This window comes from Cololabis saira, chromosome 11, assembly GCF_033807715.1.
Source record: "Cololabis saira isolate AMF1-May2022 chromosome 11, fColSai1.1, whole genome shotgun sequence".
NCBI classification, from domain to species: domain Eukaryota; kingdom Metazoa; phylum Chordata; class Actinopteri; order Beloniformes; family Belonidae; genus Cololabis; species Cololabis saira.
The window spans coordinates 3,311,382-3,324,197 of record NC_084597.1 but is presented as its reverse complement, the minus strand read 5'-3'; the positions used below and the strand labels follow the sequence as shown (position 1 = coordinate 3,324,197).

General features: G+C 43.2%; 1 protein-coding gene across 1 annotated transcript in view; it reads right to left on the bottom strand.

Moving 5' to 3' along the window:
- Positions 1–12,816, bottom strand: part of pappaa (pregnancy-associated plasma protein A, pappalysin 1a) — a 272,874-nt gene that overhangs the window by 68,288 nt on the left and 191,770 nt on the right. The window contains exon 14 of the mRNA XM_061733629.1: positions 10,575–10,749. Within this exon, the coding sequence (XP_061589613.1) occupies positions 10,575–10,749 (175 nt within the window). The remainder of the gene's footprint in view (positions 1–10,574; positions 10,750–12,816) is intronic.

Here is a 12,816-nt window from a genome sequence, read left to right as displayed (position 1 = left end):
AAACAAGATTGTGCTTCATGCTCACTTTTAGACTCTGTGTGGAAGTGTGTGGGTCTTTGTAAGAGTTAGGAAAGACACAAATAAGAAGATCTGATTAAAGGAACAAGAAGGATCTATGGCTGTTTGATTCTCACTTTTCTTCTTCATGGCGAACAAACAAACCCATCTCACTCCGACTAATACGACTCATGTGACTGAAATGTCCACATTTGATATGAATGCCATGTCCAAAAGTACAAATACTTAGTTACCTTACTTAAGTAGAAGTTTTGGTTATCTATACTTCACTGGAGTCATTATTGTTCAGACGACTTTTTACTTTTACTCCTTACATTTTAAAAACAGCCTCGTTACTCTATTTCATTTCAGCCTATTAAGAATAAAAGAAGGAAGGAAGGAAGAAGGAAAAGAAGGAAAGAAAGAAGGAAGGAAGGAAGAAAAGGAAGGAAGGAAGAATGAAAAGATGGAAGGAAGGAAGGAAGAATGAATGAAAAGAAGGAAGGAAGGAAGGAAGGAAGGGAGAAAAGGAAGGAAGGAAGGAAGAATGAAAAGAAGGAAAGAAAGAAGGAAGGGAGAATGAAAAGAAGGAAAGAAAGAAGGAAGGAAGGGAGAAAAGGAAGGAAGGAAGGAAGAATGAAAAGAAGGAAAGAAAGAAGGAAGGGAGAAAAGAAGGATGGAAGGAAGGAAGGAAGAATGAAAAGATGGAAGGAATGAAGGAAGGAAGGAAGGAAAGAAGGAAGGGAGAAAAGAGGAAGGGAAGAAGGAAGGAAGGAAGGAAGAAAGAATGAAAAGGAAGGAAGGAAGAATGAAAAGAAGGAAAGAAAGAAGGAAGGAAAGAAGGAAGGGAGAAAACAAGGAGAGAAGGAAGGAAGGAAGGAAGGAATGAAGGAAGGAAGGGAGAAAACAAGGAAAGAAGGAAGGAAGGAAGGAAGGAAGGAAGGAAGGAAGGAAGGAAGGAAGGAAGGAAGGAAGGAAGGAAGGAAGGAAGGAAGGAAGGAAGGAAGGAAGGAAGGAAAGAGGAAGGGAAGAGAAATATGCGATGTCCAAAACGGTTCCGAATGTCCGTGTTTTTAATGATTTCATCTGTGATTTTGTGCCGACTGGAACCGGTTCCATTTGAATTTGAAGTGCAGAAAAGAAAATCAAAAAAACCGTTGCCTGGACTTCAGATCAAAGGTGAGAACGAGGCGGTGGTGTCTGTGTGGCAGCTGTTTGTGAGAGTGTAAGTTAAACATTTCTGATGCAGCTGTGGGTCAGTTGCGTTTGAAGTTTTGTTACGGCTTCCAGGTTGGAAAAGCTCAGAAACTTGTTAAACAAACACTGGACGAGCTCGACTGCAGATCTGTTGTTTTTACAATGACACTCTGGGACGGTAAAAAAGGCACAAAGGAACCGTTGGCCGTGTTTATCTCAGCTGTTTCAATCATAGACATGTCTCCTCCTCCTCCCATGGAGCTGCTGATACGTCAACGTGGCCGCCATATTGGATGTTCAAGACTGCACTGTAAACTAATACAAGTAAATGGACTTATTTTAGGGCTGGGCGATATATCGAGATTTTAATATATATCGATATATTTTCAAACGCGATATGGTACGAGACAATATCGTTTATATCGATTTAAAAAAAAAAAAAAAAAAAATTTGAATTTTTTTATTTTTTTTTAATGATTTTGATATAGCTTATTTTGTGACAAATTAACTTGAATGTTTTATTTGAGATTTGCACAAATGTTTTGTTATTTGCACAACTGTCAACCTCAGTGGAAAAGTCTGCCTGTTACTGTCTACATTGTATTAATTGCACAGTGTATTTTAATTTAATTGTTATGCAGGAAAGGGATATTTGTTTTATTTTATTCAAGAAGCATTTTATTCTATATATGCAGGCAGTTTATTTTTATTTCATTTGTTTTATACATGTTGATATTGTGCAGACCTCTGTTAATAAAGGAACCTGTGTGACATTTGGCACGAGGCTTTGTATTAAAAAACTGACTGTTTTTTTAAGGGTTTGCCTCAGAAAAAAAATGAAGCTAACAGAGATGCTAACAGAGATGCTAACAGAGATGCTATGCTATAATGCTTTGGGGGAAACCCCAATTAAGGCACAGAAAAAATATCGAGATATATATCGAGTATCGCCATTCAGCTAAAAAGTATAGAGATATGACTTTTGGTCCATATCGCCCAGCCCTAACTTATTTTCATAAAGCGCCTTTCTACAAAGAAATGTACGTTTTACGTCTCATTTATTCATTCACACACGCACTGGCGCTGACAGCGCTGATGCCCGCGGGTCCCGGAGCAGGGCGGCCAGGTCCGCCATGGCATGGGCGAGCGCGTCCAGGGACCGCTCCGTGCCTCCCGTCTCCATCGACCGACAGGATAGAGGAGGACACGGAGTTTTGTACAGAACCCTTTTATTGTCACACACGACACCACCACACGTGCACAAGCACCACGACCAGCAGTTTCTGCTTCTCTGCAGCAGCTTCTCAGTCCGACCCAGCTGCAGTCTCCCACCCTTTTACACCAAGCTGGTTCCAGGGCTGGTTCTGGGCTAGAGCCAGACTTAGCACCAGTTCTTTGGCTTTACACAGCCCAAGCACCGGCTCCTGGCTCTCAAAGCTGGTGCTACGCTAGCCCCTTTGAGCTGCTGGGCCAGCTCAAAGAACCAGTTACGTCGGGGGCTGGGGACGGTGTTACTGAACAACCAAAGCAGAATAAACACGGAAGAGCGCCGTTTTTAAACAACGGAGCGTTGAAGACGGCGGTTAAGTTAGCAGACTCTTTTATTATTATATCAATTTATTTAATAATGGATGTAAAACAGAAGCAGCAGTGGTCTACGGTACAATCCATCAACAGTAACGCCGGCGGGCTCCGTGCCCGCCGATGGAGCGGCGCAGCCTCGCGTCCGAGCCCGCTCCCAGCCCGTCCCCGCGGGCTGGGAATTTTTATTAAATAAATGGATGTAATGATAAAAGAGTCTGCTAACTTAAAGGAGCATGAGGCTCCTTTTAAGAAATGAGACTCTCTAGCGCCACCCTTCACCACGACGGCCGTCGGGGGTACTGCAGCCAACAGTGAAGCCGGCACGGGAGAACGGGGAGAACGTGCATGCAGCGTCATGTGACGTCACATCCACAGGACAGCGCGGGAAATTCGGGACCGAATTGCAGCACATTTTGCAGCAACAGCCTGTTCAAGGCAACGGAGAGATACACTAGAGGAATCATTCTTTTTGATTTGGAACGCTTCATCTGACATTATTACTAGAAAACTTAAAATGTATACGGATTTTTTTCATAAATCCTGCCACAATCCTGCCTCAAGCTCCTTTAACCGCCGTCTTCAACGCTCGATCCATTTATTTAATAAAAATTCCCGGCCGGCGGGGACGCATCCCAGCCCGCGGTTCTGGTTCCACGTTACACCAACGCAGAGCCTACGGCGTAGGTTACGTAGGAGGAGAGGAGCTAAACTGAGCCCAGGTTGGGGATCTTAACGGTTACTTTTACGCCTGAAGAAAAATATTAAAACTTAATAAAGTGCCATATTAACAGCGCTACAGCAGGAATTAAAACGGCTTTTAACTCTCGGCTTCCTCATATGGTGTGACGATCGACGCAGAGCCTACGGCGTAGGTTACGCGGCGACGGGTGCCGTACGCCGTACCCTACGCCGTAGCTCTGCATCGATTTAACGCAGAACCATAAATCAGCTCCGGAGCCGGCAGTCAGCCAGAAATTCCGAAATTTTCAGATCAAATTTCTTAACAGGCGTTATTTGGATAAACTGAGCCCAGGTTGGGGATCTTAAAGGTTACTTTACCTGAAAAAATATCAAAACCTAATAAAGTGCCATATTAACAGCGCTACAGCTGAAATTATAACAGCTTTTGGCTCTCAGATTCCTGATCAGGGTGGAAACGAGGGGGAGTGGTGACGTATACAGTGACGTGATGACATGGCTCTCTGGCCAGCTGCTGATCAGCACCAGCTTGTGTAAAAGCAAACGGTTCTCAACCGGTTCTTACTTAGAACCAACCGCGAACCGGCACTAGCACCAGCCCTGGAACCAGCTTGGTGTAAAAGGGGTACCAGTCCTCCTTATCAAGGCTGGCAGGGTGAAGAGGCTGATGGGACACACCTGTGTCCCGTCAGCCTGAGTGGCTGCAGCTCCTCCACCCTGCCACAGGAAGTAACTGATGATGAGTACAGTTACTTCCAGCAAGTAACGGCATTCCCAGCGACGTTCCAGTCATATTTATGTTTGCATCTATTTCACGGCCTTCATTGTTTCCAGATTCCTCCCAACGCGGGGCTTTACTCAGGTTTCCCCCCCCGCCTCACTTTCACTTCCTTTCACACACCTACATTAGAGCCGACATTACATGCGTCGCCACCAGATGTTGTGAAATCTCCAGTAGAGCATAATAATGCGATCTGGGCACCTACACGCAATACTGGAGTTGAGGGGGGATGAGGGAGGATGGCACCCCCCCCTGAAATAAAAACAGTCCAAATCATCCCCCCCTGAAATAAAAACGGTCCAAATCATCCCCCCCTGAAATAAAAACAGTCCAAATCATCCCCCCCTGAAATAAAAACAGTCCAAATCATCCCCCCTGAAATAAAAACGGTCCAAATCATCCCTCCTTTCCATCCCTTATGTCATTTCATCAATGAATGTGGTTTTACTGCTATTTCAACATTTAGAGTCATCAGCAGAAAAATAATACCAGAAAAATAACTTATTTGACAATTTTCACCTGTTTCAGGTAAATTTTCACTTGAAATAAATAGAAAAATCTGCCAGTGGAACAAGATTTATCTTCTTATTACAAGCAAAAAAAATCTTCTTCCACTGGCAGATTTTTCTACTTATTTTAAGTGAAAATCTACTTGAAACAGGTGAAAACATTTTTGTTTTTTCCAGTGATGAGTCTTGTTTTAAGTGTAATAAGATTTCTTTAGTAAAATTAAACATTTTAACTAGAAATAAGACAAATATTCTTGTTAAGATTGTGAGTTTTTGCAGTGATCCATGTTACTTATCCTGTGAAGGACAGAGTCATATTGATAAGTTCAGAAAAGTGTTTTTTATTGTTGTGTTTTGATGTATTTGATGTAAGCCCAGTGGATATTTAAAGCTTACAGAAGGCTGCATTTAACTGCTGCTATGTCATTCCTGCAGTATTTCTGCAGCTGTTTTGGTCACTGCTATTATTTGTAATATATTATATTATTTGTAATCAGCACAAATTATCTGTCCCCATATGATAAAATCCACCATCCCCCCTGATTCTTTTTTACAACTCGAGTACTGGATACACGTGTACATGACGTGACACCCGGCTTAATTTCATTATTACTAAACACTGAAAACGACATTAATTGGGTTTAAGTGATCAGAAATGTCCGTGTCTTATTCAATCTAAGGTCTTAACCGGGTTAATATTGGAATAATATTGGAATATTGGCCTCGGTGAGACCGACCACAATCCCCTCCAGTTTGCTGAACGGCTACAGAAAGTTATTCAGATATAATAAGTCCCCTAAATACCTTTGAACTGTCAGTTATCATTACCGGCGAGCACTCGGAGTCCGAGGCTGAATAGCATTTGACACAGCTCTCCTTCCTTTCCTGTTCTTTCCTGTCCACCTTTACTCCACTTTCTCCAGACTTTTCTGCCCCTTTCTATGAAAAGCATAATTTATCACTAAACGAACTGACATTGATGAATAGCCACATGGTGAACTGTCAATCCAAATATAATGCAATTAGAAATCCCGGCAGACGTGATGGAGAACTATTCTGAGTACCTGTGTAAATACTAGGGGTGTAACGATACACTAATCTCACGATACGATACGATACACGATATTGAGGTCACGATAACGATAACGATACGATATTATAGCAGTATTTTTTTAATAACCTTGAATGAGGAACATATGACTGGAAAAAATTGTCTTTTATTTCATAGACACAAAATACAAAACAATGCTGTGCGTTTGCCCTATTGTTACAGTTTGTAATGCTTTATAACTGTTTAAGTTTTAAAGACAAAGCCAGGCCAACCATTTTCCACAAACTGAACTAAAAGTTAATGTCAGGTTTGCATTATGCATCTCTTTTTTTATTACGTTTTCTGCACACATATTAATGATTGATACCATGACGGTATATATATGTGCATTATTACTATATTTAATATATATACATATATATACGCATACATATGCATATGTTTTTTTTTGGGGGGGGGGGGGGGGGGGTGACGACATCCACTGCCAATCCAGGAAGCAGGAACACACGGAGACACGTCAAGCACTGGAAATCTGCAACAAAAAGCCACAAACAAAACACGAAACCGGCACGGAGCCGACCAAAACACGAACAGCAATGTGTGTGTGTATGCATACGTGTGTGTGTACATGTCTTTGTGGCTATGTGTGTGTGTATGTATATGTTTGTGTGGCTGTGTATGTGTGTGTATATGTATGTGACTGAGTGGCTATATGTGTGTGTGTAATAAACCAAACAAAGCTCCACCTGAAGTGTATCTATAGTGGGGGAGGGGGGGGAGCAACCCCGCCACCCGTGAGACCAGAGGCCGGCACGGAAGAGCCCGGAACCCAGGCCACCGGCAACCCCACAGAGAAGAACCTGGAACCCAGGCCACCAGCAACCCCACAGAGGGGAGAAGTAGGAGGGAGGCAACCCACCGCCTGCGTGTTGAATGTGCAGTGTCTACATTGCTGCTGCATTATGCATCTTCAGTTTCATACAAGTAACTGAATAGTTTCTCTCATGTATGATTTGACTTTTTTCTTTTCCAGAAATTTAACAACTAAAATTAAATAAATAAATAAAAGTAAATAAATACATACAATTTTACATCATAAAACAGATTGATTCATGCTCACCTTATAAGTGTAAGAGGAGATTTATTTTTGTTAAGGTTATTTTGGTAATTCAGGGTTGATTATTTTATAAATATATTCTTTATATTCTGATGTAAATCAGGGACTATAATGACACTAGTCAGTTTATCTGTAGTGATTAGTCTGTTTTAGATTGGGCGGAGTGATACGCCACAGTACGGCACTAGCTGCTGTGTTGATGTTCTAAAATCCTACACTGTTGAGGGACATTAAAGTACACTGGAACTCAGCAGAAGTTTCCCCGTGTTTATCCTACTCACCACCCCAAAAAGGTTTAATTTAATAAGGTAAGGCTTAACTCTACACCAGCCTTACATAAGTAAAAGTTCAGAGCTCAAAACCCCCAAGAGTCCCGTGATCGGGACCAAAACGGGACTAGTTTCTTCTGAGCGGAGGAAGATTTTGGTCCGCGGGTCGAGGCGCGGTCGTTACTAGTCAACACAATAGATTAATATTAATAACCCAATATCAGATACAGTTTGTCACCTCCACGACACGTTTCGTGACTTTTTGTATCGCGAAATTTCGTGGCACGATATATTGTTACACCTCTAGGTGAACATAATGGTTCATGTACTCTGAATGCTTTACTTCTGTATGTTGATAAATGCAAGTCCTACATACTGGATGTAATCAGGCTTTTATTTTGGTAATAGTCCTACAATTCTGTGGTATAATACCCAGCGGTTGGTCTGACTCGCTAGGAAGTGTCCGAGGGAGCAGTTCCTAACGCGTCCACTAGGCGAAGGCACCGAGAGTGAGTCCATGTCCAAAAATAATCTTATTTAAAAGACAAAAATCTGTTTTGAGTGTGATTTGTTCTCGTATGAGGTACAATTACAAAACCAGAGAGACAAGACCAGGACCAGAGACTGTGGAGACCGAGACAAGACCAGGACCACAAAAACGTTTTCTGGAGACGAAGACCGGTCTCCAGAACTACAAGTCTAGTACGAACTAATACACAGGACACTCTTTTTAAAGTCTCTGCTTGAACGTGAAGGAAAGAGACATTAAGTTTCTGTCTCTACTAGTCGGTTCTGCAGCAGATTAGATTCTACTGCTCCTGATAATCACATCTGTGTCACATCTACAGAAGGAGCGAGGGATGGAGGAGGGATGGATGGAGGGAGGGAGAGGGAGGGAGTGAGGGATGGAGAGCGATTGAGCAAGGGATGAGCGAGGGATGAGCGAGGGATGGAGAGATGGAGAGCGATTGAGCGAGGGAGAGGGATGAGTGAAGAATGGATGGAGGGATGGAGTGAGGGATGTAAGGATGGAGCGAGAGAGAAGGACGGAATGAGGGATGGAGAGATGGAGATAAATTGAGCGAGGGATGGATGGAGGGATGGAGAGAAATTGAGCGAGGGAGAGGGATGAGCGAGGGATGGAGTGAGGGAGAGAGAGCAGACACTCCGATGACATCATCATCGATGACGTCATGGATGATGATGTCATCGATGACGTCATCGATGATGATGTCATCGTCCCGGCGGAGCAGAGACGGTTTTGCAGCAGCAGGAGATTTTACTGTCTGAGCTTTAAAAAAAGAGAAGAGGGAGAAGAAGAAGTGTGTGTGTGTGTGTGTGTGTGTGTGTGTGTGTGTGTGTGTGTGTGTGTGTTAACAAGAGCAGCAGATTGAAGCCACTTCTCGGTGCGGCACTGATGATGTCATCCTCCCCAGAGGGTGATGATGTCATCCTCCCCTGAGGGTGATGATGTCATCCTCCCCTGAAGGTGATGATGTCATCCTCCCCAGCAGTTGATGATGTCATCCTCCCCTGAGGGTGATGATGTCATCCTCCCCTGAAGGTGATGACGTCATCCTCCCCAGAGGTTGATGATGTCATCCTCCCCAGAAGGTGATGACGTCATCCTCCCCTGAAGGTGATGATGTCATCCTCCCCAGAAGGTGATGATGTCATCCTCCCCTGAAGGTGATGATGTCATCCTCCCCTGAAGGTGATGATGTCATCCTCCCCTGAGGGTGATGACGTCATCCTCCCCTGAAGGTGATGATGTCATCCTCCCCTGAGGGTGATGACGTCATCCTCCCCAGAAGGTGATGACGTCATCCTCCCCTGAAGGTGATGATGTCATCCTCCCCAGAAGGTGATGATGTCATCCTCCCCTGAAGGTGATGATGTCATCCTCCCCTGAAGGTGATGATGTCATCCTCCCCTGAAGGTGATGATGTCATCCTCCCCTGAGGGTGATGACGTCATCCTCCCCAGAAGGTGATGACGTCATCCTCCCCAGAAGGTGATGATGTCATCCTCCCCTGAGGGTGATGATGTCATCCTCCCCAGAAGGTGATGATGTCATCCTCCCCTGAAGGTGATGATGTCATCCTCCCCAGAAGGTGATGATGTCATCCTCCCCTGAGGGTTATGACGTCATCCTCCTCAGAAGGTGATGATGTCATCCTCCCCTGAGGACAAGCTTACTCTTAATATTAAAAAATGCAACTTCATGATTTTTAGTAACAAAAACAAAACATTCCCCAAAGAAAAACCTAGAATTATAATCAATGGTTCTGAAATTTGCCAGGTTACTCATACCAAATTCTTGGGTGTCATTATCGATGATTGTTTAAATTGGAAACGACATATTGATACTTTATGCATGAAATCTATGAAGATGCTTGGTATTTTGTTCTTCCTTCCTCTCATTTAACTCTATTATAGTTTAATCTTCCCTCATCTTAATTACTGCAACATTGTTTGGGCTTCGACACATTCAACATATATTAATAAATTACTGATAATTCAAAAAAGGTTTCTCAGAATGATATCACATGCAAACAGATATGAGCCGTCTGCTCCCCTTTTCATTAATTATCATTATTATCCGTCAATAAAATTAACATTTTTAAAACTTGTTTGTTTATGTTCAAATTCTAAAATTATATACAAGATTTTCCTTCTTCCTTTCATAATTTCTTTTGTGTTAATTCCGATATTCATTCTTATGCTACAAGGCACAAAGATGATTTTAATTTAGCGTTTAGTAGAACATTAAACATCAATCTTTCATCACTTGTGGAATTCACTCAATAAATCTCTTAAATCATCACCATCCTTGCCAATATTCAAAAAACATTTAAAGAACTTTCTTATTGTTTAATCTTTGTAGTGTTTATTATTTGATCTGAGTTACATTTTCTTTTGTTTTTTTTTGTTTTTTTTACTCCCCCTTGTGTAGTTTTGTTTTGTTTTTTATTCATATATGGAAAAGATTCTATAGAAGCCACCAGGCTTCTTCCTTTCCTTGCATGTTATTTCATTGTTTTTCTTTTTTTGTTCATATTTGTCTTATATTGCCAAATAAACTAAACTAAATGATGTCATCCTCCCCTGAGGGTGATGATGTCATGATGTTTTCACGGGTTACAAACGCAGCGACGGCGGCGAGGAGGACGAGGACGACACTCGTGCAGGTCCATGTGGATTCATGCATCTGCTGCAGAAACGCTCTCAGAGGTTCCCACGCTAACATCCGAGCATCAGTGCGGCGGTGTGTGTGTGTGTGTGTGTGTGTGTGTGTGTGTCTGTGTGTGTGTGTGTGTGTGTGTGTGTGTGTGTGTGTGTGTCTGTGTGCGTGTGTGTGTGCCTCCACCTGGCTCTTGATGATGTCGTCATCCTGGTGGACCTGCAGGACGTAGCCGGAGTTGCAGGAGATGGTGCAGCGGTCGCCGTTGTAGAAGTGCCGGCCGGGGCTGCTGCACTTCAGCTCTGCATTGCGGATTAACGGCTCCTGGCAGTCGATGGCTTCACACGAATAATGTACACAACTACAGAGGTGTGTGTGTGTGTCCAGGTGGGGGGGAGGGGGGGGCAGACACAGACAAAAACACAAGATTACACTTACATCTCTTTGTGAATAAAACAACAGTGAAGAGTCAAACATGAAAAGCATTCACTCATCTGCATCCATCCATCCATCCATCCATCTAGGGCTGGGCGATATACCGAGTATAGGCGATGTATCTCGGCTTCTACTCTGTGCGATGTACAAAATGACTCTATCGTGAATATTCGAATATACATTTGCTTTTAGCCGCAGGCGTTAAATTACAGCTTTTCTCACTCTCTCGTCTCGTCTCTCCTTCTCTGAGACATAAAACAAGCGCACCCTGTTACACACGTCAGTCACGTGCTGTCGTGTGTGCATTATCATTGGCCCCCGACCAGCTGCAGGTGTCGGCGCTGCTGTCCGGGACCGCCGCTCATTTCCCCGCTTTAACTTTCCCAAACTCGCCTGTTTGTGCCGCGAGTTCATCTGCGCGGTTGCTACGCGCGACGGACTCTTTTCAAAGCAAACCGGTTTAGTATAGACGGGAGGGGATGTTTTCTCCTCGCTCGACGCGCAGCCGTGCGAGGAGAGCTCTCTGGAGAGCCGAGGAGCCGCTCAGCGCGACACGTGCAGCCGAGCCTTTAGGCGGATTTATGGTTCCGCGTTACACCAACGCAGAGCCTACGGCGTAAGTGCGCGTCGCCGCGTACCCTACGGCGTACCCTACGGCGTAGGGTACGGCGTCGATTTAACGCGGAACCATAATTCAGGCCTTTCTCTTCCAGAACTGAGAAACATCACCTAGTGTTGCTTAAATGTGGCCACATGAAATCAATCACTATCATCGAAACAAAGTCAAACAAGACTATATGACGTCATATTTTTAAAAGTAAGTGAAAGTGATGCAAATTAAAGGAGGAGAGGATGAAACATTGCAGTCCCTACACCTACAATTATTCTGAATATAAAGGTCTAAAGGCACTCCTGCTCAGAGCAGGTCATCCTGGTAAAACCAGGTGAAACCTGGACCAGAACATGTTCTTAGCAGATGTTCTTCAGACGGGGAGTCAGAGAGATGCAACATGCTTCTGTTTTGAAATGACACTTTTTATGTTTATGCCACTCACTGCTTAGTAACTGTTTAATAAATACAGTTTTGGTAAATTTAACTTATTTGAAAGTTTAAAATGAGCATATATTAATGCAGTATGAACAAGAATGTTTTAATGTAGATATAGAATCATCATATTGGTGTGAATGTAGGCATCAAAGTGTTAATTCAAGGCTAAGGCAAAATATCGAGATATATATCGTGTATCGTGACATGGCCTAAAAATAGAGATATTAATAAAAGGCCATATCGCCCAGCCCTACATCCATCCATCCATCCATCCATCAAAGCACCTTTATACAACTTTTTACTGTATTTGACTGGTCTTTGTACGTTTTGACCGTGTAGAAACGTAATTTTCCTCAGTTAAGACTTTAAGAATGAGATGTACCTGCTGGACTCTACTGCCCTTACTTTTTAACAACTTGTGCTTTTTATTATTTTACCTCTTTTCTTATCATTTCATTTCATTAGTGCCACGGCTGCAGCAAGAGGCACTACTCCTCCAAAGCTATGCAATAGCAATGGAGGAGTAGTGCCTCTTGGCGCAGCCAGAGGCACTATTGTTATGTTATCCTGCAGGTTTATTTTTCTTATTCATTTTCCGGGCAAAACTTCGGCGCATAACTAGTCCCACAGCTTTGAGAAAACGCGAAAAGGAAAAATGTAGGAACGTGCGCCTTAATCGGGAATCTTGTGCTATGACTTTTATTAGCGATTGGCGTGCACGTTTTTGCGCAACATGCAAAAAACGTGCGCGCTTACCCTCATCCGGAATGCATTGGGAGAACTTTGGGGCCTCACCACTCGCACACCGTTACTCGAAAAACTCTGAACCGATTTAGAAAGTTGTAGGCCCTGAATTTAACTACTGTCCTGTGGATTTTCAGAGCGATGGCACAAATAGTTTTTGCACGAAGTGCAAAAACATTTCCAAACTAATGGGGAGCTAAA